We start from the raw sequence: 27,911 nt of genomic DNA on the forward strand, positions 1-27,911 counted from the left end.
TAATTTACAAAACGAACCCAGTGAAGTCTAAGCAAATGTGTTCTCAACATGCTTTTTGCTCCTATTTTATTTTATTTCTTCAAAGGCGGGTTAAGAGAAATCCAGAGCCCTGTATATGAACACATAGTACCTTTATAGAGCTCTGGCACTTCCTTAAAGTTCTCATAAACTTGAATTGATTACACAAGTTGAACATAGGCTTCTTTTATCATCGAGACAATAACTTCCTTGTTACAATACTATAGGCAGTTTTAGCACATAAAAGATAGGATCTGCTACTACCATTAAGGAATTTGGAATGCCAAAACCATGGAAGTGTTTGTACTTTATTAGACTTTAGAAAAATTTCCCTCCCATTATCTTTAGAAGGTACTATTGCTCTCTCAGCATAGTGCCCCAGTCATAGAATGTAAAGGGTTGGGAGGGATCACCCGGTCCCAACCCCCCTGCCACGGGCAGGGACACCTCCCACTCGAGGTGGGGAGCCTGGCAGAGCCTGGGGCTGCTTGTGGGGCTGGTTGTGGGGCTGGTTCCAGGGCTGGCTGTGCCAAAGGACATCCCTCATGCTGCTGGGCTGATGTCCAGCTCACAAAACAACCCTCCCAGCTCCTGCAGTGGCACCACCGTGGCAGAAGCCAGAGATGAGTCAACACTGAGGTACCTTCTCATGCTCCAGCAGCATCTCCAGCCCAGGGGCACCATCAGCCAGGCTGTGCTGCACTCTGACCCATGGACAGCTTCCACGATCAGCTCCTGGCTGGTCTAGTGCCTCCCTCCAGTCCTAAATCTGCTCCTTTGGTGCCAGTTTTGTAAAGTTTGGTGGCAGTAGCTCCTAACTGTGAGGTCCTGGCCAGACAGTGGTCTTTGAAAACATTCTGTGAGGTTTTTTACATGTAAAAGCTGGTATAACCTTTGATAGCATAAGCTGTGTGAGGTTTCTGCTTGCGAAAATAGACTCTAAGGGGTAAGAACCTTGTGTGATTCACCCTGCTGTCTGTGTAGAACAGAGATCTCAGAATATCAGCATCTTTATTATAAAGTAGGTGATGCTTGAAGGAGGCCATTTTCCAATGCAGCATTTTAGCAAATTTACATACAATAAAATACAAAGGTTGGGGTTTGTCTGTTGATGACACTGATGTATTTTTCTAGGTGTGGCAACTTAGAGGGTGAAAAGGAGAGAAAACAAACTTTACTTTGAGCTGCAAAGGATCCCAAAATGGAGCTTGCAGTAATGCAAGGGAATAAGACTCATTGAACTCTAATTGGCTGATAAAATGCTTTTAGGTGATAAAGATTTTGAAGATCTTTCTCTAAGACAATCTAGGACACATAGATATGTTGTGGAGTGCATGTGAAAAATTACTTTTATTTAATTTCCCTTGGGGAGCAGAACAATAATTTTTATTTGCTCACATTCACCATCCATTTTGTCCCAGTTTTTGTTTGAGATTTATCTTTATTGAATCCAAGAACAAGAAATCAAATTGTTGACATAAAGTCAATAATTTATTCAAGTTTCCCCATGATCTCCAATGGCAGCAGAGTGTTTTTATGATCCTTTTTCCCAGAAATGACTTCATAAACTCTATTTAGTTCAGGTCTTCTGGTCAGATTTGATGGGTCCAATAACAGTTCTGGCAGACTTCACTTTGGCTGTTCAAGGGAAGCATCTCTTTTCACTGGCACTATCCTCTGCTGGGCTCTATCATGCTCCCCATTATCCCAGGACAGCAGGGGAACACCTGTGAGTGTGCTGATGATAAATTGCCTGGTAAGGAGAGAAGGTACTGAGGAACTTTTATCTTACCTGGTGGTTTTGATGTGCCCCAGCCCTGGTGCCACATGCTACCTGAATCAGATTTCCAGGTTCTCACCTATTGAAAATCATCCCATTTTGTTTATTTCATTGGTTAAATACATTTGCCCTTTTGATATGTCCCTCATCAGACATCTTGGATTTATGAAGCTCCTCTGTTTGTTCAGCAACCAGAGCTTGTGCTGTGAACTTTAATCACTGAGCAGAAAGTGGGCAGCGTTCCCAGTCACAGGGATTGCTGGAAGGAAACTGCTTCAGCTGAAAAACCTTGTCAGGCAGCTGGGCCAGTGCTGCCATGGGGGCACCAGTTTCATCAGGAAGTATTTGTCTTCCTTTCATCCACTGGTAATTCTCTACAAAGTTGTAGAAAACCTTTGTACTGCAGGAAATTGTTAATCTTCCGGCTCCAACCGAAGAGTTCTGTCAGGAGCAGAAAATGTGTTTCTCTACCAAACTGAATGTTCTCTGGGAGAGAGGGACAGGCAGTTCACCTGAGAGCAGGTCTGGGGTTCTGGCAGTTCCTGAACTCCAGTCCCTGTGCTGAGTCCTCCTTTCCTTCTGATCTGAAAGAGATCATTTGGCTTTTGTGACCCTTCATCTCCTCTGTAAGGAGTGACCAGGCAGAACCCTGACACTGTCTGTGTGACGTGTGTTTCCCAGGGAATCACTGACAAGATGTTCCAGATCTGTGATTTCTGGGTGTTGTTTGGGCTGAAAAGGTGTCTTTCCTCTGATGGGGAGCACAGCCAGCTGGGCCAGGCCCTTGTGGAGCGTTGTGGGAGCAGAGACGATGCCAGGTGTGCTCTGCAGAGCTCAGAACTCCTGCAGAGCAGGAGGGGCCGTGCAGGGATTGCCCTGCAGGAGCCTCAGCAAACACGATGTGCAAACTAACACGGCTTCCAGATGGCGAGGGTGGCAAGACAGGCCATCTCCTGTCTCTGAACTGACTTTATACTCTCTCTTTTATGTTTGAAACAAACAAATCGAGGAGTCCTACACAGAAGGTGTTTGACGTGGGAAGGATTCATAATTGTTTAGTTGATATGCTATATTAACTCAGTATCTCCTTTGTAGAGCATTAAATACACATCACACACCTGCTTCAACACTATTTAAATAGAAATTGATCTAGATTTTTTTTTAAAATGTGTAGCAACATCAAATTAACTTACAACAAACCTATGTTCCTCAGTGTGGTCTTTTATGTTTGTTGTTGAGCAAAAGAAAAAGGATATGCAGGTAAGCAGAGTCAGACGAAATTAAAAGAAGAATGAAAAAGTCAGGAAAGAAGAATTAATGTAAGAAGGAAAAAAAATAATGCTACAGCACCATCATTTAGTAAACACCTCCCAGCATTAAAGGGATTTAATTAGTTAGGTTGAGGGGTTGTTTTTTCGAATAAGAAATGGATACCACTGGGAAATGCAGAGAATTTAATTGCTTGCACAACCTTTGCAGGTAGCTGTGTTTGATGCTGTTTAAAGGACAGCAGCCAAGTGTGAGGGTTTGCCTGGCAGCAGCACGGCTGGCTCTGCCCTGCAGAGGGCCAGGAAAGTAGGTTAGCAGGAAGCAGCCCTGGGCCTGGCTCTGGAGCAGTGCTTGGATGTGTGCTTTGAACTGGGGCACAACACTTCATCTGCTCTAGCTGCTCCCCTTCTCCTGGTGCAGTCACTGAAATGAATGACAGTATTCTTCAGGCAATAGATGGGGATGATTAAAAACTTCAAAAATAAGACTCTTCATTACAAAAGGCCTTTTACTGTCTGTCTGGTAAAGTGTCGTGGGCATTTTCCCTCTTACAGAGCAAGGCATAAGATGGTTCAATTATTCATGTTGAAAAAATAATTTCCTCTCAAAGAGTCAAAGGAACCAAGCCATTGTTGCCAGAGCAGTTTTCCCATTAACTAATTTTAAAACTTATTGTGCAGTTTTCGGTTGGCTTAGATGGTTAAGAGCAGTTGAGCGATTAATTATTGAAAATGTAATGTCAAAAAAAGTCTGCTGTTTGCTGAACCTCTGAGCACTGTTCTGTTGATGAAATAGTAATCTCTTTGTAATCTCTTTTCCTTGAACCCCATAGGCTTTTCTTTGTTTTTTTGTTTTTTTTTGTTTTTTAATCTATTTTAGAAGCTCTTTGTTTCTTACTTTAACTTTTCCATTAAACTTGGGCTATGGTTGCATTTTTTTTTTTTTTTTGCTCAATACTAAGGGGTCATTTGTCAGCTCTTCTACCTTTTGAAGCTGTTTCTGAGTACTAAGCTCAAGCTTTGTAACTGCCTCTTGAGAGTCACAGGCTGTAAAGACCTGAAACAAGTGGAGCTGAGGTATCACTTTGCTGCTCTCAGAATCTAGATGCTGATGTTGGAAAGTGCCTGAGACACAGTCACATAGTCAAGGAAATTAATAGGTTTTGGTGAAGTGTCTAAATTTCTTCAATATTTCAAAATGCTCCCCTTAGTCTGAACTACGTTCTAGCTTTTGCTGTGGAGATTACAGGGCTAATGCTAGAACAAGAGAGAACTTCAGCTGTAGTTGTTTTTTTTTAAATTCCATTTAATTCCAAGATTTGGGTTGAATGTGACATGTGGTGAAGTGATACTATGGAAGTGTCTAAATATTAATTTCTAGTTGTTGTGCTGTGTCCTTTGAAAACAGTCAGTGTGCCACCAACTCCTGTTTTGTCCCTCTGAAGCCCCCCAGCCCTCGGGTCCTGCCCCCCCAGCGTCCCCCCTTCCCATGACGTGTTTTTGATGCCCCAGGACAGAACGTGCTTACGTCGAGAGGTGCTGGAAGGACGTGAGAGTGGGGGATTTCGTGCAGCTGCAGTGCAACGAGACCATCCCAGCAGACATCCTGCTGCTCTACTCCTCCGACCAGAGCGGGATCTGCCACCTGGAAACCGCCAACCTGGACGGGGAGACCAACCTGAAGCAGCGGCGGGTGGTGATGGGCTTCCCCAGCCAGGTGAGGACAGCCTGGGCACAGCTCTGCCCATCCCAGAGCAGAGCCACTGCTGCTGCTGGGGGAGTTATTGCTGCACAGGAGCTGCAGGAAGGCCCACGGTGCCTCTGCCAAGGTGGCCGTGGGGTCCCTGGTGGATCCTGCTCCTGCCCTGCAGCTGAGGCACCACACCTGGCTGAGCAGGGGGCATGTGGCAGCTCAGCTGGGACCTGCTCTAAGGCACACAGGGTTGAAAACATTTAAAGAATGGAATCTTTCACGGGAGTATAATAAGCATTTTAATAGGAACTGAAGGTTAAGGTAAATCAAAATTTTAAAAAATTATATGTTTGACATCACTTTTGGATTCAGTTTGAATGCTTAAAACCACCATTTTTTCATAGACCATTTAATTTATTTTTTCAAACACTTCTGTATTTTCTTGACTCACGTTGGATAAACCTGAAGTAAACATGAAAATATGATTTAAGGAGAGTTGTTCTTATTACATTAATAAGTATCTTTTCAAGCACAGTGGGGCAGTTTTTCAAATAACACAGTACAAGTTTAAGGAGTAGTAGCATGTGAAGATTATTTTTCCATTGGAATCACTCCAGCAGACAGGAAATCAACAAACCTCACAGATAATTCTAGGAATTACATCCGTATACTTAGCAATTAATAGCAGTGCCATTAGCAAGATCTTTTGGGGTTACTGGTGGGTGAGACACAGCTGCCAGGGAGCAGCCAGACTTACTACAGAAAAGCACCCTATTGCTGTGGCCAGCTGGGATCAGGTGCTGCACCTCATCCAGTGTTGCTTGCTTCTTCAAATGGAAGTTACTTTGCAAGAACAATTAGGGGCTTTCTCAGGGTTTGGCTGCCACAGCACAAAGTATACATTTCCCAGTGCCTTCCAGTGAGGATTAGGGTTAGGGAGAGGTTTTGTTCCTGAGAAACACTGGAAATGTTTAATATGTAGAGATTTAGCAGAAAAACAGGAAACTGTCTACTTTAAAAACATTTTTTCAAATGCTGTATTTGTGTCCTGCAGGCCTAGTTTACACATTAGGGTTTGTGGGTTTCCTTGTGGAGGAGAACAGAGGGCTCTACTGTCACACCAAATGCAAATTTCAGTCCCAGTCTTTCAGAATATGAGGAAGAAAATCAGCAAATGCTTCCCTGCCAGATTGTGCTCCCGACTCTTCATGGTCACTCCAGTAGACTTTGAGTTGTTATTTAGATAAACTGTGTGCCTGGGAGTGTCTGTGCAGAGGAGCTGCAGTTCCACTGGCAGAGTGGGAGGCAGTTGTGGTGATGCCAGAGTTCAGGAAGGTCAGAGCTGGAACAGTCACCTGTCTTATCCTGTTTGAGTTTAAACACTGTTGGTTAAACACCCCCCTGCCCCCTGCACAAAGTATCCCAGTGCAGGTTTTAGTGTGCCAGCTGCCTCCTGTTCTCTGAGCTGTTTCTTCCTGTGCTTTATGTGCTGCACAAAACTCCTCAGATGTGATGGGGTCTGTAAAGTGAGATCTTTAGAGATGCAGGAAATACCTGGGAACTGGGGTTAGTTCTTTGGTTTAGGACACGAGGAGGATGGAGAGAGACTATTTACAAGAGCATACAGTGAGAGGACCAGGAAGAAAGGCTTCAAACTGACAGAGAGTTGTGTTACTTGGATATTAAGAATTCTTCCCTGGGAGGGTGGGCAGGCCCTGGCCCAGGTTGGGCAGAGAAGCTGTGGCTGCCCCTGGATCCCTGGAAGTGTCCAAGGCCAGGTTGGAGCACCCTGGGCTGGTGGAAGGTGTCCCTGCCCATGGCAGAGGTGGCACTGGATGTTTTTTAAGGTCCCTTTCAACCCAAACCATCCTGTAGTTCTGTGATATGCTCAAAAATATTGAATTAAACTTCCTGTAAAAGACTATAAGAGAGGATTATTATTTTTCCTTTTATGATACTTTTGACTTGAATTTTCAAATGCAGAATTTGTGTTATCAAAAGAAAAAAAGTATTTGAGAGAATCATCCTTCTTTACCCCTTCTAGCTGGAAGCCTATTAGTTTTCTTTGTTAGTAATGAGCATTCTGGGTGACCTTTGCATTTTTCTGTTCTCCTGTTGTAAAAATCTTCCTAGCAAAACCAAATATGTACTGATTTTCCTGCTGAGTTCACTGAGTGGAACAAGATGCAGCAGAAGTGAACAATCTTTCTTAAAAGAGATTCTAAAACTATTCTTCCACATGGGTCAGAAGGTATACAAAATGCCTTTATTTTCCTCAAGCTTTTATATTTCCTCCAACTATTTTTTAGATGATTCTTTACTTTTTTGCAGTAGTATATATATATTAGACAAAAAGAATAAAAGAACCCATGTATTGCTTACGAAAAAAAGAACAGGAGAGAGAAAATATTGTAAAAATGAAAGCACTGTGCTTTCTGTAGAAAAGGGTAGGGAGGCCCAGCAGCAGAGCTGATTTCCAGCTTTCCTGACAGAGGAGTTTGGATTAAAGAGAGTTTTAGTTCTTTTAAATATTCTAATGCACAGCAATAGTTATTTTCTTTCACATTTCCCATATCCCATTTCTATTGCATTTTCTTAACTGAAAATCAAAGTTCTGTGCATTTTTCAGTTAAGAATAAAATCCCACTCGTGGCAGTCAAGTGCCTCTCCTGCTGCCTGCTCTCTGGAGCTTCCTGCAGTCCAACCCCCAACCTGCTCCTTGAACACTGGGAAAATCAAGCAAAATGTGTCCCTGCTCACTCCAGCTCTGAGGGAGCCCTGAGCCTGAACAGCTCTGTCTCATTTTGTGTCTCCCAGCACTTGGGGCTTATTCCACTGCTTTCCCTCTTCTGGATTTGTTGGTTTGTTCATTTGGGGATTGGGTGGTGAGGGTTTTTTTGCTGTTAGTCTTGATTTTAGTTTTATTTGAATATGGTACATTTATTCAAAGTGTGGGCAATTATTTTATGATTAAACCATCCTGGTCCATAGTATAAGCCTTCTATCATATTCAAAAAATTCATTTGAGCTTACTCTTCCACAGAGAATCTGAACTGTTTCACAGAATCTTAGAATCACAAAATGGTTTGGGTGGGAAGAGACCATAAGGATCATCCAGTGCCACCCCTGCCCTGGGCAGGGACACCTTCCACCAGCCCAGGGTGCTCCAAGCCCCGTCCAACCTGGCCTTGGACACTGCCAGGGATCCAGGGGCAGCCACAGCTTCTCTGGGCACCCTGTGCCAGGGCCTGCCCACCCTCCCAGGGAAGGATTTCTTTATATGTAATCTAAATCTACTGTCCTTGTTATATTCAGTTTAAATGAAGACAGATGTTTTCACTAATTGGCATCTGTGATGTCTTGTCCAATACACAGCATTTTCTTCATTTAATTTAACCAGTTGTTAGTTCAAGAGAGGAAAATCTTGGGTCTTTAAAGTTTTGCTTCAGGCTGAATGAGCTAAAGTGACTCTCTCTCTCCCAGGGCAAGTGCTCCAGCCTTGGTGGTCTAAATTAAGCTTCTCTTGGTGTTTGGCTTTTCAAGTAGTCATTGCATTTGACACTGATTCTCAGTGCATTTTCTCTTGCAGAATACTTTGTTTGAACCCGAAATTTTCCAAAGCACCATCATCTGTGAAATGCCAAACAACGATCTCAATAAGTTCAAAGGTTACATGTAAGTACTTGTCATCAGTAAATGCATTTTGGATCTGAACTTCAGTATTTCTCTTGGAGGAACTGGATGGAAGTATTTTGGGGATATTGATGGTTGTCACTATTACCTGTTCCTGGATTAAGGAGTCAATATAAAACATAGACTGGACTCCTTTTCTGAGGTGAGGCAGAACCAAGGCTTGGCACTGAGTTTGCAGTTGTTCCATACAAGCTGTTCTCACAGGGCTTCAACTCTCTTCAAAATTTAGACATAAGCTCATTTAAATTTGACCCACTGGTTAGACTAGGCTAGATTTTAGATATAAATCCTTCCTAATGTTTAAAGGTACCCAGTTTGATGGCTCTAATTTCTTCATCTTTACAGCCACAGGGAAAAGGTGTCCAAGATCTAACAAGCAATCCGGGTTTTCTTCTTGTTAGAAAGTTAGAAAAAGCAAACAAGCAAATTCCTGTTGAACTAATGTATTAGATTGGTGTGGAAAAGTGCTTTTCTTTAGTGTTTCTTCAGTGAATAATTCTGGCACAGGCATAACAAGGAAGTCTATGCCAGCAAATTCAGCAGACTTAAGCCTTTTCATGGACCATAAGGACATGGTTCATGTCCTAAAACTCTCCAACCCTCCAGCACAGGGCAGCTGTTTCCCAAGGTGCTCCTCAGAGCAGTAGGTCCCAGTCCATGCTGATCCCCACACCACACCACAGAAATGTCCCCCTGTCCCAGCCCAAATCCATGCCCCATGTTCCACCAACAGTTTAACTCCTGACTGTGCCACATCCCACCCAAAGCCGGGGTTGTTGTGTTCTGGAGCTAAAGCAGGAGTTAATGTCTCTGAGAGGAAGCAGTGAGAGTGTTCCCCTGGGGCAGCTGCAAATGGCCAGAGCCAGGCAGAGTGAGCCCAAGGGTTGTCTCCCATTAGCACTGACCGTGTTTAATCTGGGCTGGAGTTCCTGCCCTGTAGGAATGGTGCCTCTAACAGCAATGCCATTTCTCCCCTCTTGCAATATCTTAAAAGGCAAAGAGAGGTCAGGTTTCTATTGATTGCTGGCTGTGGTTGCTGGTTTGGGACCGCTGGGTATAATCTAAATTGAAGCAATCCTTCCAATTAGCCTGAGTAATACAGCACAGGAGCACTGAGATTATAGAAATGTGGGGGATATGTCACAAGAAAACACACACAAATACACACCCTTAGGACCCAGGGCTGGCTTCAAAATCTTCAACTTTACTGAAAGTCTGTAACAGAAATCTCTTTGGTAAATGCCTATTATCTCACCTGCTTGCTGGAATATGGAATTAGCTGCCTTTCTCTCCCTGCTTCAGGGGTAGATGAAAGAATTTGCCAGGGAAAATTACTCGCTAACAGTTAGTAGAGATTCCATCTTTGGTCTGCTGAGATTTGAGCTATTTTGTAAACACAAATTACTTGGAACAGGCTACCTTTTTCTCCAGGAACCCTTAATAAATTACTGAGGCTCTGTTGCCTTGCTATAACATCGTAGCAGTACTGCCTCTGCTAAAATGATTCGAAAGAACTTCGTGCCACACAGTAAGCTCTGTTCAGGGGGATGCAAGAAGGCTTCTATTAAATGATTTCACCAAGACTGAGATAGATTCCAAGAAAAACAGATTTCTGGCATGTTTTTTTACAATTCTGTTGGGTGTAGGCACCTACCCCTTTGCACTTGTCTGGTTTAAGTAATGAAATCCTGTGCAGCTGCACTGGGACATGGGGCTGTGCTTAGTCCTGAGGGAGCACCCAACCTTGCCCCCATCTGAGTGCCACTGCTGTTCACTGCTAAAGGCAGTGCCAGACATCAGACACAAAGAAGGAAAAGATGCATATTCTTGGAAAAAAAAATCTTTTCTGACCTGATATTTACATAACAAAACAAGACAGAGTGTGTGAAGTAAAAAATCTCAGCTTTGGTGAAGAACTCAGGGGGAAACTACCAGAGTGTCCAATAAAAACTAGACAAAGGTAGGCACGTGCATTCATTTTCAGAGGCACATAACAAATTGCCTGCCTGGTGGAGCTCTGACCTTGTGGTTTTCATCAGTTGGTTCTGTGAGCAGAAGGATCTGGTGTCACCTCATCATACACACACACTTTGCAAGTGGTCTTTAGAGACAGATTTGATCTTCCCTTAACTTCTTGCTGGAGTCTTCACTGAAGCTGAGTGGAATAAAAGCAAAATGAGGCCTTCAAACTTACTTGATTTCAACTTAAAACAGACAAGAGAACAACAATTTTGTTTAACACTTCATTAGAAGAGAAAAATTAATTGCTTCATTTGATATTCTTTCTTCTAGGGAGCAGCCAAATCATGAACGGGTTGGTTTTAACATTGAAAGCCTCTTGCTCCGTGGATGTACAATCAGAAATACTGAGGTTGCAGTAGGAATTGTTATATATGCAGGTAAGATGCACTTTCTATTCTGTACTTTCTATTCAGTGAGAATTTCGCTGTAAATATCCCTAAAGAAATAAGTATAATCTGATATTGCACTATAATTTTTAAAACTGGGAGTGCAGAAGAAAATTACAGAACTTTTTTTTTAAAGTATTACTCATCCATCTCCAAAGCCAGAAAGTCTTGCACTGGGTCTCTGGCAAGTGACAGTATCCTTGTGCATGTCAAATATCTTGCAAAAATATCCAGACAAGTAAAGAATTGCTGAGGTGAGTTTAACCCTCAGCTCTGCAGCTCTGACTGTAATACTAATTCCATCTGTCATAAAACCTACACAGCTGCCCTCAGGGAGGTCTCACTGGCTCCTCAGGGTGGAAACTGGTGCAGCTGAAGATCTACCCAGAAAAAACCAAAAAAGGACTTCCATCTGTGAATGTCACGCACCCATTTAATCTGTGGCAGTGCCAGCACTCAGGAGGCAGCAGCTGGAGGTGACAGAGAGGCAGCAGCAGCAGCACAGGTGTGTGCTGACACAGGCTCAGTGTGGCCAGGCACCCATGAATTCCTGCAGCACAGACACGGACCAGGAGAGGAGATGTCAGTGCCCAGATCCAGGCAGCAGTGCCAGGTTCAGCAGTGGGTCAGTTCATCTGTTCCTCAGCATCTTTTACCTTTGCAGTTTTACCTCTGCTCTGACTCAGGGAGCATGATTTGTCATTGGCTTTGCCAGCTGTGCCCTCTTCTGCTCCAGGCAGAGTGCATCAGCAACCCTCTTCTTTGTAGACTAAGTAGAGGTCAATTTAAACACACCAATTAATCCCATTGCCTATTTTTATCTTTCCAGTAGAGTTATAGCACGTGTTTCATATCTAATCAACAGTGAGGGTTCCAAGGCTGAGAAAATAGAAGTCACTGACTTTGCAAGAGTCATTTAGATTGGATTAAGCTCCAATCCAGGGAACAATTTCCGTGACAACTGCTTATTTCAGTTCTGCAGAACTGGGATCTAAATGTCTGTAGCTCCCATATGCTTCCAAGGTAGCTGTGTCTTTGTGGGCCTTGCACTGTTCCCTCTGAACACCACACGTGAGGGTGGTGCCCACCAGAACTACTCAATAACAATCTCAGTAGCCATCAGTCCCTACAGAACTGGAGTAACTCTCCTGTTGCAATTCCTATTTTTCTTCTGTTTAGTTAAGATCTCCCATTATGTTCCTTTGACCACCAGCACAGATCCTCATGTGGATCTCTGTTGATGCTGCTTAAGCTGCTGGTAGCAAAGGTTGGAGTTCTAAAGGTGTTCCCACAACACGGTGGCTTTGATCTGTGTAAGTCTTCAATTCAGTTTCCAACTGATGTCTCACTGGTAATGTCAGCATAAAAGTTTATTCTTTTTTTCCTAAAATTAGACTGGTTTGAGTCAGTATCAGCTTCATTTCCAGGGTTCTTTGACATTGATTATACTCTGGCTTTTAATCATGGTCTGTGACCTTTTCTGAACAGTCAAGATCAGTCACATTATAAGAGGGCACATTTTCCATTTTTATAACTCTATTACTCCTCAGACTTTCTTTCTAATGGAAGCCTTTGTGAAGAGCACAACCATCACTTAGAGCAATTGCTTGGCCTGTGCACTTCTCATCTGACCTGAGGATGGTTATACCCTTCAAGGCCACCCAGATGGTTCTATGCAAAGCAATAGCACTAAAGCACAAAAACCTCATAAGAGAGCGACAGCCAGTGTGGTTTACTCATTGTGATAGGGACAGCAGCAAGAATTAAATGCTTTTCACATAATAAAGTACCAGAAAGAAGTTTTAGATGAGCCCATCAACATCTAGAAATAGAGAGACAAGGTTTTAGTAGGGTGGTAGGTGAGGTGCTGTGTTGCACAGCAAAGGAAACTGGGAGGATTAGAGGATTTCTGATTGTCTGTTCCTTGCAAGGTGATATCTGTATTACAGAAGTGTCCCTCTCCTGATGGTCAGCTGAAGTGCAAAGGAATGGTAGCACTGGTATTTGCAAAGAAAGTCCATCACATGTTCTTCGTAAAATAAACCCATCAACATTTCCTTGAGTATTTTCTGGGAGGGATTAGAGGGTTTGGGCTTGTTTTGTTGTCAGCACAAAACATTCCATTAAGCCTGACACAGGAGAAAAGCGAGGAACAAGGTTCACCCAGCTGTGGAGGAACACAAGTGCAAGCAGCAGTGCCCTCCTCTCCTGTGCAGCTCAGTGCTTGGAGTGTTTGTTCCCAGAAGGCAGGACCTGGCTGTTGGTCTCAGTGCTGCCTGTCTGGGAGTGATCACAGCCCTCCTGCTGCTCAGGGAGCACTGGGAACACCTGCCCAGGGCGGTGTTGTCCAAGGTATCAGTGTCCACACCAGCTGCAGAGGAAGGAGCAGGGCTAGCGAGGGCTGGGCCCACCAGCAGGGCTCCAGGCTCTGTCAATAATTACAGATTCACTGGAATAGGAAGGCAGGAGTCCCAGCTCTTGGGTGAACATCCTGAACAGAAGGCTGGAGACTCATTTTCTTTCTTGCTCTCTGCCTTAATTAATAACCATTGATGTAAACCTGGAGTGGATCCAGCAGGTGTGATGGAATCACACCTGACTCCCAGCTTTGGGTTTGAATCACTTCCCCAGGGAAAGCTGAAAGGCAGCTTGGAAAGCAGTCCCTCACACACCATGCACATACAAATGAAAGCTAAAGACAGGTATGAGAGGTCTGTATTTTCAGGGAGAAAGACTGCAGAAATAAACATAAAAAATACCATTTAATATAGCAACAGATGGTGTCCAGACATCCCAATTGTGGAGCCGCAGTTTAGATAATATTAATAGAATTGAAAAAGCAATTTCTACTTCTTAACTTCTTACAGCACTCCTCTTTTTACATTACAAATAAACCAGCTCAATTCTAATTCACTAAGTTTAAGGGATGGGGTTTTTTTTAAATTCCTCATCGTACTGTTTTTTTAGCATTTTACAACCACATAGTGGAAAGCTAAATAACATTAGTGTCTGTCACTGCTTGTTGAATTTTTATTTAAGTTAATACATGAAATGTGTCTAGTGGCTTTTAAATAGCTGCTTAAAAATACTCAAATGTAGGTTTCAAGAATTTGTATAGCACCTAAGCAATTTTTTTGGTAAAATAAAAAAAAATATTATTGTTCATTTTCCTTTTATTCTTATGGAGATTTGGCTTTTGAATTGTGATCCTACTAAATACGCTCTCATTGGGACAGCAAAATGTATATGACAGCTGAAATCTGCAGTGTAATGAGGCCTTTTGTAAACCTCAGGTGTAGTCACTGATAGACTCAGTCAAATGGGAAGATGGGCAATAAAAGTAGAGTCAGATTAACATTAGTCATCCTGCTGTCATTTTGGGAGAGGAATTCCCTTACCTGATTTGTGTTTTGAAGGCCACGAAACCAAGGCCATGCTGAACAACAACGGCCCTCGTTACAAGCGCAGCCGGATCGAGCGCCGGATGAACGTGGATATTTTCCTGTGCGTGGGGCTCCTCTTCCTGATGTGCCTCGTTGGAGCTGTAGGTAGGAAGCACCGGCAAAAATCCTCTTCTCTTTCACTGCTCTTTCCCTAAGGGGTGGTTAAAGTTGATCTCCCAGACATGAGTGAGGTCTGGAGCTCAGTGCTCCTGGGGTCTTCAGATGGCTTGATCTTTCCAATAGATGAGTTAAAATGATGAATTTGAGCAGGCTGGTAGACGGAATAATTGTTTAGGTAGGAACAGCCTGTATTTTTCTGGGGTCCTTGCAGGTGAGAACATGAGAATACAGTAACCAGGATTAGCTGCCTAGAGTTTACTGGATTGCTGTTCTCAAAAACATCATCTTCACCTGCTTCCTTCCAGCTCTGATTGCAACCTGTCTGATGCTATTAATTCTAGCAGGCCAGAATTAATAGCTTCTCATCATTCTGAGGAGAGGACCAGATTTTAAATCCACTGTCTTTTGAATGGGTCATTGCTTTAAAGAGGTAACAGGGGCTCCCATGAGCCCCTTTTCTTTTTAATGGATTTTGTCTCGGTGACAACTTGCTTAGTGCTGCTGCTCTGATTTAGTGACAAAGTCAAATCATGTGGTTCTGCCAAGCCTTGCTGCACCTGCCCTGGAGGTATGTGATGGGACACACAGCCAGTGCTCAGTGTAATACCATTCAAAGTAGGAGCCATCCAAAACAGATGAACAATTGAACTGACTTAATCGCGTCTTTAATTTTACTGCTTCATGTTGCAGTGGGCTTTTTTGGCACCGAAATGGGATTTCAGTTTGACAACTGAGCTCTGTGTGAGAGAGAGAGAGACTTTATTTTCCTTGTTCCCTGGCTGCTGTCATGTAGATTTAGAGACTTGTCTTTGTCTGTTGTGTAGGGGCCCTTGAGTAATAAAGTCCTTCAATTTAAGGTTTAAAGTAGTCTCAAATGAAAAAATCAGCATTTGAAAACAGTTTATCTGCTCAGGTTAAAATGAAAAAAAAAAAAAAAAAGAACCCTAATGTTGTTAGTCTAAGTGAAACATGTGAAACAGTAAGAAGCCCATTAGCTTTCATCCATCCAGAGTGTCCCGAGGCTCTACCATGAGTTCTTGCTTTGCAGCCTTGTCTGAACGGGGGGTTCTAGGAAGAAATCCCACCGGTGCGTCAGCAGGATTTCTTGCACACAGTGATAAACTGGGGTAATAAGTGGCTTGCAGGGCAGAGTTGTTCTTGCTGAGATGTGACTCTGGTCTCCAGCAGCCAGAAAGCATTGCTGCAATATCTGAATATCTTTGGCAGCATTTTAGTAGGCAGATGCTGCAAAGCAACTGCTTCCTTCTGTGGTGCTAATGGGAGTTTGATCAGAGCTGGGTGTGTGGAGGGGACTAACAGAGGCTTTTGGCATCTGGAGCTATGAGGGAACCCAGCTGTTTGCCTTGGCTCAGCAGGAAGTTTCTGATACTGTATGTTCAGTAACTCTTTGAGCAAAGTTTATTTCCATAAGGACAGGAGGAAAAGTGGTAAAGCAATCATGATGGGATGTTGTTAAGTCCTGAGATGGAGCTTTGTTGTGGCAGATGTCTACCGGTATTTAAGACACGGTGAGAGGCAGGTTGGGATGTGATTTGATTGAAGGGAACGGAAAATTGAGTTGCCCCGACTGAATTATAGAGGGTTTGTCAATTCTGAAGACAACACATTGAAATTGAGAATGGTCAGGAAGGACAAGAAATGTTTCAGTTTGTTTATAAAAGGGTTCTAAGGTTTCTTTCAGTTAGACAGAAGTGTTTCCAGCACTGAGGATTTTTACAGACAGGAGGTAGAGATGGAGCCCTCCAGCAGCAAGATGTAGAATGAGGAAAGGTCTGTGCAGAGCTAAGAGCCCTGGGGGGTTCCTGCTGAGGGAGAGGAGAATGAAAATATCCCTGAGGGCTCATTTTTCACCAGCACATCCCTCGTGTCTTGGTGCTCCAGAGCCCTGCGGGTGCTTTGTGTTCCCCAGAAGGGCTGGGCATTGCTCAGGCCCATTGCTTTGGAAATGTTCCTTCTGTGCAGCTGCCAGGGCAGGCCATTCCTGCACATTTCAGGAGCTCTGTCCATCTCCTTGGGGCTCAGCCCATGTCAGTGCTGTCCCTCATTCCCACAGGACACGGCATTTGGACTGGAAACTTCTCGGAGCACCCACCCTACGATGTCCCAGACGAAAATGGCAATTTTCTGTCTCCAGTTCTTGCTGGTTTCTACATGTTCTTGACAATGATAATCCTGCTGCAGGTAAAAGATGAAAACCTCTCTGTTACCTCCGAGGAGGAAGCTTTTCAAAATTAAATATATTCACTATTGAACAATTAATATCAGCTAATAGCTGTGCATTACCTTCTTAATTCTATTTGAAAAAATTTCTGCATTTCAAACCATCCAAATGTGAAATAATGTATCTTCTTTTTATTTTTTCTTTCTAACTGCAGATTTTTCTTTCTTGCTGTTGAAACCCCACAAGGATATAGATAGGAAAGACATGTATTTTATCTTTCACTCTAGAATCTCTAGCAGATACAATAAAGAGGATGTTTACATCCAAATGTCAGCCTTCCCCCCCTCCCCATACAGAATTTAAAAATAATAATTCCAGTTATCATCTCAGGAAAACAGTGAAACAAAAATTGTCATTTTTGCCAGTGGGGAATAATAACTAGTTATGGTTCAGCTGGTCTAGGAAGGAAGCTAAATTAGAAGTAGGATACTTGTATATCTGAGTCTGATTAAGCTTAATTGGGGGAGAACATTTTATCGGGTGAGGTAAAAAAAAATCACATTTACTTTTCAGATTTCTTGATGTCACTGCTGAGATTTAAATGGACAGAATTTCTTTAATATGAGTGAAATGTGAAAATAACTTTCAGAGCTGCTCAGAGATTCCTTGGGGGATTATTCTTCATTACTGAAACAGAATATCTGTGCATCTTAAGAATTCATTATTATTTCAGGGCAAGGAAGTTCGTGGGTGGGAAGTGTGTGCCAAGTAATTGCTGGTGAAACTTTTCTGCACTCAGTCTGTGCTAGTGCATCCCTTCAGAGTTTCAGAAGGATAAGGGCAAGCACGGTCCTATGCCCAGAAAATGTGCTTTGTAAGGGCATCCTCTGAAAGACACATCTTAGAATTTGGTATGATAGGAATTTTGTCTTAAATGTGCCACTTATTGTCTCTGTTTATCCATGCCATTGTGTGCAGGACTTTTTCCCCCGAACTGTTATTCATCTGTTATACAATATGTCTCTAGGAAGAACTGTTTCTGTGGAAATCATTAGTGTGCCGTGCCAGGACATTGCTGACAGAAAGCAGCAAGAATTGTCTCACCGCTTACTGAGAATTTCAACTCTCTTTCAGACTCTGATCCCCATTTCTCTTTATATGTCGATTGAGCTGGTCAAACTGGTCCAAGTCTTCTTAATTCACAACGACATTGACCTGTATGATGAAGCAGCAGATTTGCCCATCCAGTGCCGTGCCCTAAATATTACTGAGGATCTTGGACAAATCCAGTATATCATCTCAGACAAAACTGGGACACTAACAGAAAACAAAATGGTATTTCGACGCTGTACTGTTGATGGAATTGAGTTTTCCCATCAGGAAAATGGTGAGAGATGCTTTTTTATTCTTGGGGTTTTTTTTCCTCTGAGAATTAAATGCTATTAATTTAAATATTAATACTTAAACCTACTGAGCCTTCTGATTGAACATAGAGCTTTGTGCATTTTTCTCCATTTTGTGAGGGACTCCTGTTAGAGATTCACGAAAGTCAAGGTGTTTTAAATGATTCAGAAGTCAGATGGGAAAGGTTTTCCACCTCAGACTCTGCCCTCCATTCAATACCCACTCGAGCAGACAAAGAGAACATTTCCTCTTTCATTTCTAGATGAACACCACTCAGCCTTTTATAAGCTCCCAAAATGACAGTAATTAGACTCAGTGGGTCCAAAAGTCATTAGCACACTTCTGTGTGCTGTGGAGAGCACAGCCAGCACAGTCCTGAGTGGGCCCTGCCCACAGTCTGTGTCTCAGGGCTCTTGGCATTCGGGGCTCTGAGTGACCCAGGCCCCTCCTTGGTCGCTGCTTTCTCAGTCCACACACTGGAAAGGATTTTATTCAGCTGGCAGGCAGCTGCCAAAAAGATGTTTGTGTTCTGTGACTGAAAACATTAGCAAATTTGTGAACTGCCATATTTCACTCTCCTGGTCCAGTCAACTGCAGAGTGCAGCTGAAGAGACCAAGCATTAGCACGAGTCCATAAAAGTGATGGATTGCTTTGGAAACACATTTTTGTTTTCTTGCAATAATAAACAGCGGGAGTTGCCAGAAACTGCAGTGGACAGGGAGGTTTTTCTGGTGCTGGCTTTTGAGATGGTTTTGCTTTGGTTTAGTTTGTTCCAGTTTTTTTTAACTGATCAAGGAATTCCACCCAAGCAATGCAAAAAAAAAAAAAAAAAAAAAACAAAAACCTCCAAACCCAAACCAAACCAACCAACCAACCCAAAGCCAGAAGAAGAGGTAAGGTTTCATTTTTCTTTTGCAGCCAGGCGCCTGGAAACCCACAAAGAGCTGGATTTGGACGATGAGGACTTTGCAAAACCTGAGCACTTCACTCTTCCCCCCATGAGCCCCCCGAGGCCGGGCTGGTCCCGGCAGGGTCCGGCGAGGTCCCTGCGGCGCTGCCAGAGCGCCCGGGCGCGGTTCCAGGGCCACGCCAGGAGCAGGTCATTGGGGCGGCGGGACAGCAGCCAGTCCCAGGTGGCCTTCAGCAGCACCATCGTGAGTACCACGAGCCCACTCCCCCTCTATGGCACACTGGGGAAACCAGCAGGGAAGCAGGAAAATCCCAGCCCTGCTGGAGCTGCCAGGGGGACGCAGGAGCCAAAGCTTTGGGTCCTCGACTGGAGGGTGCAGAATGCAGCCAGGGGGAGCGGAATCTGCTGGGGTTTACATCTGAAACCTCCCAAAATCTAACATGGCCTAATTAAAGTCAGGCTGGATTATTCTTCTTGGAAGTTTTTGGGATTTTTAATGGGCATTTCAGATGAGGATTTTGTGAACAGTAACAGAAGGTCACACACTTTCAAAATTAGAATTCCAATTAAAATTAAAGGCCTGGAAAACCCCTCCAAATCCTGAGTTTTAAAAAAAGTCTAGTAAATACAGAATTCTCAGAGCTTCATTTTCTGCACTTGTTGTTCATTATGAGATCCTCCTTACCCTATTCAGTTCCTCTGTCATATAGGAGATATCAGTCACAACTCTTCCTGTTCTTGGAATATGGGAGTTTTAACAGTTGTTATCCCAGGATTTCCCAGCCCAGTTCTCATGAGATGTTGAGAACATCTCCATGGATTCTTGATAACCCATGACTTGTGACTTTGGAGAACTTCTTATAGGTCATGATTTTTGAAATGTGATAAAGAAATTTCTTGCCAGTTTATTTCCCAATGAGATTTTTTACCGATAGACCTCTTCACTTTCTTCTATAAATAAACTTCTTTTTTTCCACTGTTAAAGTAATATCTGAGGAACTGGTATCAAATATCTCCTTTGCAGAGGAAGATTAAGTTGCTGCCGTGGACTCACAGGTGTCACAGTATCTGGATAAATTGTCTGGCCCCTGTGACAAATCTGAAGATGTAGTAAAAGAGGAGACAACAATTAGATACTGCCCAGAGGCTGTCCTGTATGTTGATGGCCTTTAAATGACACACAGGAGTATCCTTCTTTACCTGCCATGCCAATTCCCTATTAATAAAATGGGAATAATAAATTTTTCAGGGTCTCTGTGGTTCCTGCCCTGTGGAACTTGTATCTCCTTGTCTGATGCATTTGTGCTTTGCTCCAAATTTGGAGCATCCTGAGAATTCCAGGTATACAGAGAGTGTTGTGGATGTTAGCAGTCAGAGGTTCTGAAGAAAAATCCATCTTTGAACAATGGAACAGGATAGAGAATTACCATTTCTTCTCTCTACCTTAAGGGGTTCTTATGAACTAAGATAGGGACAGCACATTTCCTTCTAGATTTAATAGTTCCAATAACTAGTGCCTTAGTATTAGAAACATTTCATGGAGATTTCCATGAAAGAAAAATTCTCCTGATAAGTACTGACTTGTTTAAATTATTATTATTTTAAGTCTCCGATTCCTTTTAAAAGATCTGAGAAGACAACTAAAAAATCAGGCTTACCCTTAGCATGTATTAGTTTGCTAGAGAAAGGACTGCAAGTATTTCCTTGTATGTGAAAGAAAAAAACCTGAAAACACTGAGCCAGAAGAACCAGAGCCTTCCACGGCAGGGAGAGTGAAAAGCCTCGTTCCAGCTCTGGATTTCAACTGAGCTGCAAAACGAGCAGTGGATTTCCTTGCAATTCTTGGGATTATTTCTGAAGCACTCCTGACCTCAGCAAGCAGGAGTTCCAGTGCAGCACACTCAGCCCAGCACAGCCTGAAGGGGCTGGGGCACTTCAGCTGTCATTGTACAGAGCTGGGGAAAACTGTGCCAGACTGAACCAGGAGAGGGGGATAGCTGAGATGAACTAGAAAGCAGCTCAATAATTTGGCAGTTCCTCAAAGAAGACATCCAAAACTGTTGGCTCACAGGAAGCTGTCTTTTAAATTTGGAAGTCCTTGTTAAATATGGCCCTGAATTAAACCCAAACCAGATTCTGCTAACATGAAATTTCCATTAAAAGTAATACTCCCATAGCCCTACATCAAATTAAATTGTACATAAGTGACACTCTTTAGTAGTTTGGGTTGCAAAATAAGGTTTGATTAGAAAGAGTGTGGTAGTAAAATTAGAGAAACATTTCAGGAACAAGTATGTATTTATTTATTTATTGTAAGAATTGAGGCAGGATTCAGGAGGAGAAGCTGGAGGCAGCTTCTTTCTGGGTGCAAAATGAAGTTGCTCTGGAAACAAAAAGCTGTAACTAAGCCATAGGCACAAAATATTCTCTGTAGAAATGATGAGCAGCTTCCACACTGAAATGGAAGATCCCAAGTATACTTCCATCTGGAACACCCTTTAATTCAGGAGTCAGCAGTTTCAAAGTTGGAGGATACAGCATAGATTATTCTTGATTTTTAATAAATCTCAAAAGAAATAAAATTCTGGAATCCTCTTCTATTTCAAGATGCATTTCCTTCTAATTTTCTAGTTATGCAGCTTTCAGAAATATATCTTTTTTTTCCCTAGAAGTTAAGTACAAAAGGCATTTACCTTACATAATTCTAGGTGTAAATTCAGGAAGAGGCAAGAAATCTATCAAGTTGTCAGTTGTTCCTTGAGGCCAAGGGGAAGTGGGAATAATCCTCACTAAGTAATTTCTCTTGCAGGAAAAGGATGTGACTCCCGACAGCAGGCTGCTGAGGAGAGTGAGAGAAGCTGCACTCCAGGCTGAAAGTCTTTCTCCTTTTATCCATACAAGAGCTTCCACATCCTTTATTGACTTTTTTCTTGCCCTTGCCATCTGCAATACAGTGCTGGTCTCCACAGCTACCGAGCCAAGACAAAGGGTAATCTAACTTCAAGTGTATGAGGAAAATTGATTATGCTCCCATTTAACAGCACAGAGCAGTGTTCAGTGAAACCTGAAATGGTGAAAAATGGTTTCTTTGGAAGCACTCCTCTCGTTCCTTTACATTTTCTTTTTCCTTTTACTGTTTCCCTGCCTATGTATCCCTCTCTAACACAGCTTTTTAAGGTTGATGAATAGTTATGTCTACCATAGAATCTGCACTTTCTCCTTTAGATTTTCTATTATCTGTGCTGTAAGAAGTTTGTAGAACATACTCGGTTCTCTCTGATCTCCCAGGCTACTGACAGAACTCCAAGGGGCTTGACTGTATCTCTGCTTCAGAGGCAGATACAAATCACCCTCAAATTTGGATGCTGACTCAGCTATGACTCCTCTGGTGAATTCTCCCACCACATTTAAATAGGTTGCTGGGGAAGTATCTTGTAGTTCACATTTCTTTATTTTTAACTGTAGGTGTTCTCATATTTCTAGGTCACAGTTCCGCCACCAATAAGACCTTCAGGAATCACCCTGGAGAAGATCCATCAGATATTTCAAAGGCTGAAGTTAGCAAGCCTCAGCCAGTCCCTCTCATCGTCCCAGTCCAGTTCCGAGCTCGGGGCGAGTCTCAGTGCGAGGGGCCCCGAGGATTCCCTCTCTGCCCTGGCAGGCGGTGCCAGCGGGGCGGCCCCGGAGCTGCAGCACAGGGGCAGCACGGATGAGGGCACCGCTTCCCTGGAGGAGGTCTTTAACTCTGTGAGCAGCAGCTCTTTGCCCCCAGCCTTCTGCTACGAGGCCGAGAGCCCCGACGAGGCGGCGCTGGTGCACGCGGCGCGGGCCTACAGCGTCAGCCTGGTGTCCCGCACGCCCGAGCAGGTCACCGTGCGCCTGCCCCAGGGCACGCTGCTCACCTTCGACATCCTCCACACCCTGCCCTTCGACTCCGTCAGGAAAAGGATGTCTGTGGTGGTCAGGCACCCCCTCACCAAGGAGATCGTTGTCTACACCAAAGGCGCTGACTCTGTCATCATGGACTTGCTGGAAGACTCTGCCACAGGTAATTTCTGTTGTGTCTCCTACAAAGAAGAATTCAGTACTCTTTTCTGCATGAAATATTATATCTAGCTATTAGAAGTACAAAAAAAAAAAAAAAAGAATAAGCTTCGTCTAGTGTAGTGCTTGAGGTATTTATTTAACCTCAGTACTGCTTAGAACATGGAATGGGCTAATTAAAATTCCCTGCCAGCGCTAACCCATGTGGATTGTGTACTCTGCAATGATACTGTCAGAAGGGCCTGACCATTGTTTTTCAGCTTGTCAGCAAGATTGCTATAACATTAACAAACAAACAAAAACAAGTAACTTTATCTTAAAGGAAACAAAGATTAGTAAGCTTTCAGCTTCTGCACAGACAACAGTTCTGAGTTATAAAGAGATTTCTGTTGCACTGGAACCCACTTTTCTCTAATGCCCACTGTTTTTTAACCTTAGGCCATTAGATCACAAATGATCTGTGCTTAAAATACAGAATCTTTTCCTTGTGTTTTAGCTGAGAAGAGAATGAAAAGAATAAAAGAAAAAACACAGAAACACCTGGACTACTATGCCCGTGATGGACTGCGAACTCTGTGCATAGCTAAGAAGGTGGGAGAGCACCAGCCTAGTATTGTTTACAGCTTATCTCTGTATGTGTCAACAGATTTACTAGAAAAATTTAATGGTTATAATCCTTTCTGCTTCAGAGAACCAGCCAGATCAGCCCCTCTTTTTCTCCCCTTTTTCTTCAATGTGACCAGATGATGGATTTTTAGTCAGTCCCAAAACATTTATTTCTGTTTCTCTTATGGTAACTCCAGCTGACCTCCCCTTCCAAGCAAGAAACAAAAAATCTGCAGAGGAGCCAACGCTCTTCTGTTTTGCTTGGCACTCAGCTTTCAAAAATCTTGGGTTAGAGCCTGGGTTAGAGCAACTCAGTGTCATCTTCCATGCAGAAGGTGTCTGTGTGCAACAAATAGGTCACATCCAAGCTCTGGAGAAATGTAGCTCAACCTTCAGAAACTGTGTGTTCCAGTTCAGAGCCCCAGCTAAGGGCTGTGTGATCAAGAGTTTCTCTAGGTCGTATTTTTGACTCTCAGCTGAAGGCCATTTGTACAAACTACTGGTTCTTGCAGTTTTCTCTTGGAAGAGTTTGTTATTTTGAAGATGACACGGTACTTTACCAGCTTGGATAGGAGTTAAGCCTCTGTGATCCTGAATGTTGGCATCCCTCTCTTATTTAAATTTAAAATAAGCTCTGTTTAAATTGTGTTATGCAGGTCTTAAATGAAGATGACTTTCAAAAATGGGCCAATTTTCGTCGGGAGGCAGAAGCTGCAATTGACAACAGAGAGGAGCTGTTACTGGAGACAGCACAGCATCTGGAGACCAAACTCACCTTGCTGGGTACTAAAAATAACAACTGTCATTGCATGACGTAGCATTGGCTCTGCTGTGATGTTCTTGGCAATCAGACAGACAACAGCTTATACTAATTTATATCCAAAATCTTGCTCTGAGGTTTGGAAATCTCCAGGCCAGGGAGATACAATCCAATGACAGTGTCTATACAAGTTTTTGTGCATTTTGAGCAGCAGTAACTTTGAAGAAGTGCACTGAAACTCTCATGTGCCAGGAGCAAAGAACACACACATCAGCTGTTACTGTGGCTCAGCTGACACAGCAGATAATGAAACCACCCCTATTCAATCATGTGTCCTTAGATAAACCCATAAAATACTAGAAATTAACTTCAGTTTTGAGCACAAGTTCCAAGGGAATTTTGGTAATTGAACTGTGTTATAAAAACCAGTAACTTAAACACGTTGGCATTTTGCCAATGAATTCCTGTTGTTGTTGAATTGGTGGGTTTGCTTTCTGCACTTTGTAGAAGGATGTTTAATGTTAAAACTTATGTTCATTGGCACTTCTGCATCATCCATCACTATCTTACCTAACAACACATTCTGTTAAATTATGAAGCACTTCAGTGCTTTCTATTCTATTTTGTTTCCAAACATTTTGTTCTGTATGACTTTGATTTTTGGAGTTGTCTCAGTCTCATTTTTCTGTGAATACAATTTGCACCCATATTTCGTTATCCTGAATTTCTGTGATTGCAAGCTATTAGCATTATGGCTTCTCATAATCTCTGCAGTGATTTAAAAAATTAGAGTAATAATGGTAAATGCCATCAGGAGAACACATAAGAGGTAATGCAGATCTTGTCAGAATCTGTTACCTTTGCCAACTCCTAAGGCTCTGTGTGCTTTTATACTTTAATTTACAAAAAGTGTTCTTTTAGCTTAAATTGATACCTATCTTTAATGTACCACAGTTACAGCATCTTCAAACTGACCTCTAGTGGAGGAGATAAGGAGTATTGCAACTCTCAGATGGTGATTTACCAACATCATCAGGATGAGCGTTGGCATCTGCTCCTAAGTTTGTGTATTTTCAAAAAGAAAATGTACTGTACCGTTTCTTCTCCCTTTGATGGCTGAAGAATCTAACTTGACAATGGGGACAGCATTCATTTAAATACTCAGAGTTCATCTTTTCTGCTTGCTTTGATAGGACTTAATGCAGTACTTTAAAAATGCATCTAGTGTCATTCTCTGCCAGTACAGTGTCATTCTGGATTATTAGGAAGAAATGAAATTCATTGTTCTAGCAATGAGCAAAATGAAGAGCGAGAACTTGGCTGCTGACACATTCAGACCTTAATCCAAATGCAGATCTTGTGTCTGTGTTTGTTTACTGGACAGTACCTTAGCTCAACTCTTGATAAGTTCAGGAGCATGACTGGAAATCAAAGAGCTTTCCTTAAACAAGAAAATAGCAATGTGATTTCCACAGAAAGAAAACTGTTTCTCTTCTTTTCGTGTTTGCCCAGGAGCAACAGGGATTGAAGATCGGCTGCAGGATGGAGTGCCTGACACTATCGTGGCCCTTCGAGAAGCTGGGATACAAATCTGGGTGCTGACAGGAGACAAACAGGAGACAGCAGTGAACATTGCATACTCCTGTAAGCTCCTGCACCAGAGAGACACCGTCTTCACCATTAACACTGAAAGTAAGGTAAGGAGAGAAAGCCAAGATGCGCAAGAGGATGCTACAGAATTTGCTACATTGCCCTTTTTTCGTGTCTTGTAGTTTGGTGCTGCTTTGCTTTTGACCACATTCAGCACAAAAAAGTCAGCAAAAATCCACATAGCATTAGGCCAGCAACTCTGCAGACCACACATAACAGGATGAATTGAAATACGAGACACTTCTGTAGAGTTTCGTTCAATTAGAATACACTGGTTTTTCCAAATGAAAATATTCTTTTTAGAAATTGCCTGAATAAGTAGCTATTACCTGAATTACTAGCTTTAGAAAGAAGGTAATATGCAGTTTAAGTGCCTAATTCCTTAATAACATTGATTTCTGGGTTTTCACCTTACAATGGAAATTTCAGTGACAATGATATTTTAACCCTGGGTGATATCTTTTGGAAGACATTTGGAAAGTACTTTGAGTCAGCCAGGAAAAAGTCTACAGGTGTAGATCTAATTAAATTCAGAATTTTCTAGTTGCACGTTCCCTAATAGGATTAGACTTAACCAGAAATTTATTAGTGAATAATTTTTTATTTTTTTTTTTACCTTTTTGTGTAAGCAGAATTTCACTTTCTTGAACACCCAGATATAGTTCTGATGGGTCAGTTGAAAACACAGTCACTTCCTTGGCATTCCATGGTGGTGCACGTCATTGTTGATGTGCACAGACATTCCCTGAATTTCCACAGGCAGCAAGAAGGGCAGGCAGCAGGCAAAGCAAACACTCCCAAATGAGGATAATCACTCCAAAGGCAGGTCTGTCAGCTCCTGTGACTCACTAACACACAGTGAGCAATCTGTGCTGCAGTCCAGGGCTGTTCCTGACACCATCTGAGCAGAGCAGAGCAAGCACAGTCCTACCTTCCCAAGATGGGAAGTGCCATCCTGGATGGGGAAAGGCAAAGGCTTTAGAGAAGCCACCCTGGTTTTTGCTGGCTGTGGAGCAACACAAGCAGGGTACCAGAAAAACCATGCCTTGATTCCAGAAAGTAGAACGGCCACCACTGTGCAGAGCTTTGCACCTCATCCCTCCAGGCAGCCAGGTGGGATAGGTGGCTTTGGAGATGGATTTAGGGAAGAGCGAGTCCAACATCATGGTTAAACCAGATCCATTTGCTAAGGAGAGGTCAGCCCTGACTATTTCTAAACCCAGAAGAAGGGTCCAAGATGTGTGATTGCCCTTTTTGCATTTTCTTGCTGGTGACCTCTGACTTCCCATAGAGCCCTGGCAACCCCTGAGGTGCTCCCAGAGCAGCCACTGCCCTTTTCCCAGTGCTGCTCTGTCCTTTTATGCAGCATCAGTCGTGGTCCCCTCAGCAGGGACAGGAGGCACCGTGAGATCAGCCCTTCCATGGGCTGGCAGGAGGCTGGGGAGGGCAGGTGGAGCTTCCCTCTGTCACTGGGCAGGTCCCCTGTCTCGCTGTCCTCTGTTTCTCTCCCCACAGAACCAGTGTCCCCAGTATGAGCTTGCCTTTCTCTATAAAGCTATTGTGAGGATTAATTAAATATAGTTCAAATAGAGACTGTTTTTCTTGTGATAGGCAATTGTGCAGAGCAGTGAGATGGCCTACTTTCTAACTGCTTTTGTCTGCAGTGAGTAGCTCTCCAAAAAGGAATAAAATCCTGTGCAAATGTCTGTCTCTTTTAATGTCATGGGAATAGGGAAACACGCAAAGATGATGTGGAATTTGGCATGGAATGCTCTCCTTGCTTCAATGTGTAATTTCATTTGATACGCAGATCTGCCCGAACGGGAGGCAGAATGAATACATTTAGGATGGAAATTAGGAGATGGTTTCTGCCAGGGAAGTGATGCTGCAGGCAGGACCACCCTGGCTCCAGGAAACACTTCCCCACGGCA

General features: G+C 43.0%; 1 protein-coding gene across 1 annotated transcript in view; it reads left to right on the forward strand.

The window, feature by feature from the left end:
• The window catches only part of ATP10B (ATPase phospholipid transporting 10B (putative)), a 40,764-nt gene that overhangs the window by 9,254 nt on the left and 3,599 nt on the right, over positions 1–27,911 (forward strand). Inside the window, exons 4-15 of the mRNA XM_027892705.1 lie at positions 4,579–4,783; positions 8,349–8,434; positions 10,745–10,851; positions 14,277–14,408; positions 16,498–16,625; positions 17,740–17,992; positions 18,929–19,164; positions 21,730–21,909; positions 22,404–22,968; positions 23,461–23,555; positions 24,227–24,353; positions 25,843–26,027. Coding sequence (XP_027748506.1) covers positions 4,579–4,783; positions 8,349–8,434; positions 10,745–10,851; positions 14,277–14,408; positions 16,498–16,625; positions 17,740–17,992; positions 18,929–19,164; positions 21,730–21,909; positions 22,404–22,968; positions 23,461–23,555; positions 24,227–24,353; positions 25,843–26,027 — 2,299 coding nt within the window. The remainder of the gene's footprint in view (positions 1–4,578; positions 4,784–8,348; positions 8,435–10,744; positions 10,852–14,276; positions 14,409–16,497; positions 16,626–17,739; positions 17,993–18,928; positions 19,165–21,729; positions 21,910–22,403; positions 22,969–23,460; positions 23,556–24,226; positions 24,354–25,842; positions 26,028–27,911) is intronic.

This window comes from Empidonax traillii, unplaced genomic scaffold (genome assembly GCF_003031625.1).
Source record: "Empidonax traillii isolate 1590-97213 ecotype Southwest subspecies unplaced genomic scaffold, ASM303162v1 scaffold363:size828163, whole genome shotgun sequence".
Classification (NCBI taxonomy): domain Eukaryota; kingdom Metazoa; phylum Chordata; class Aves; order Passeriformes; family Tyrannidae; genus Empidonax; species Empidonax traillii.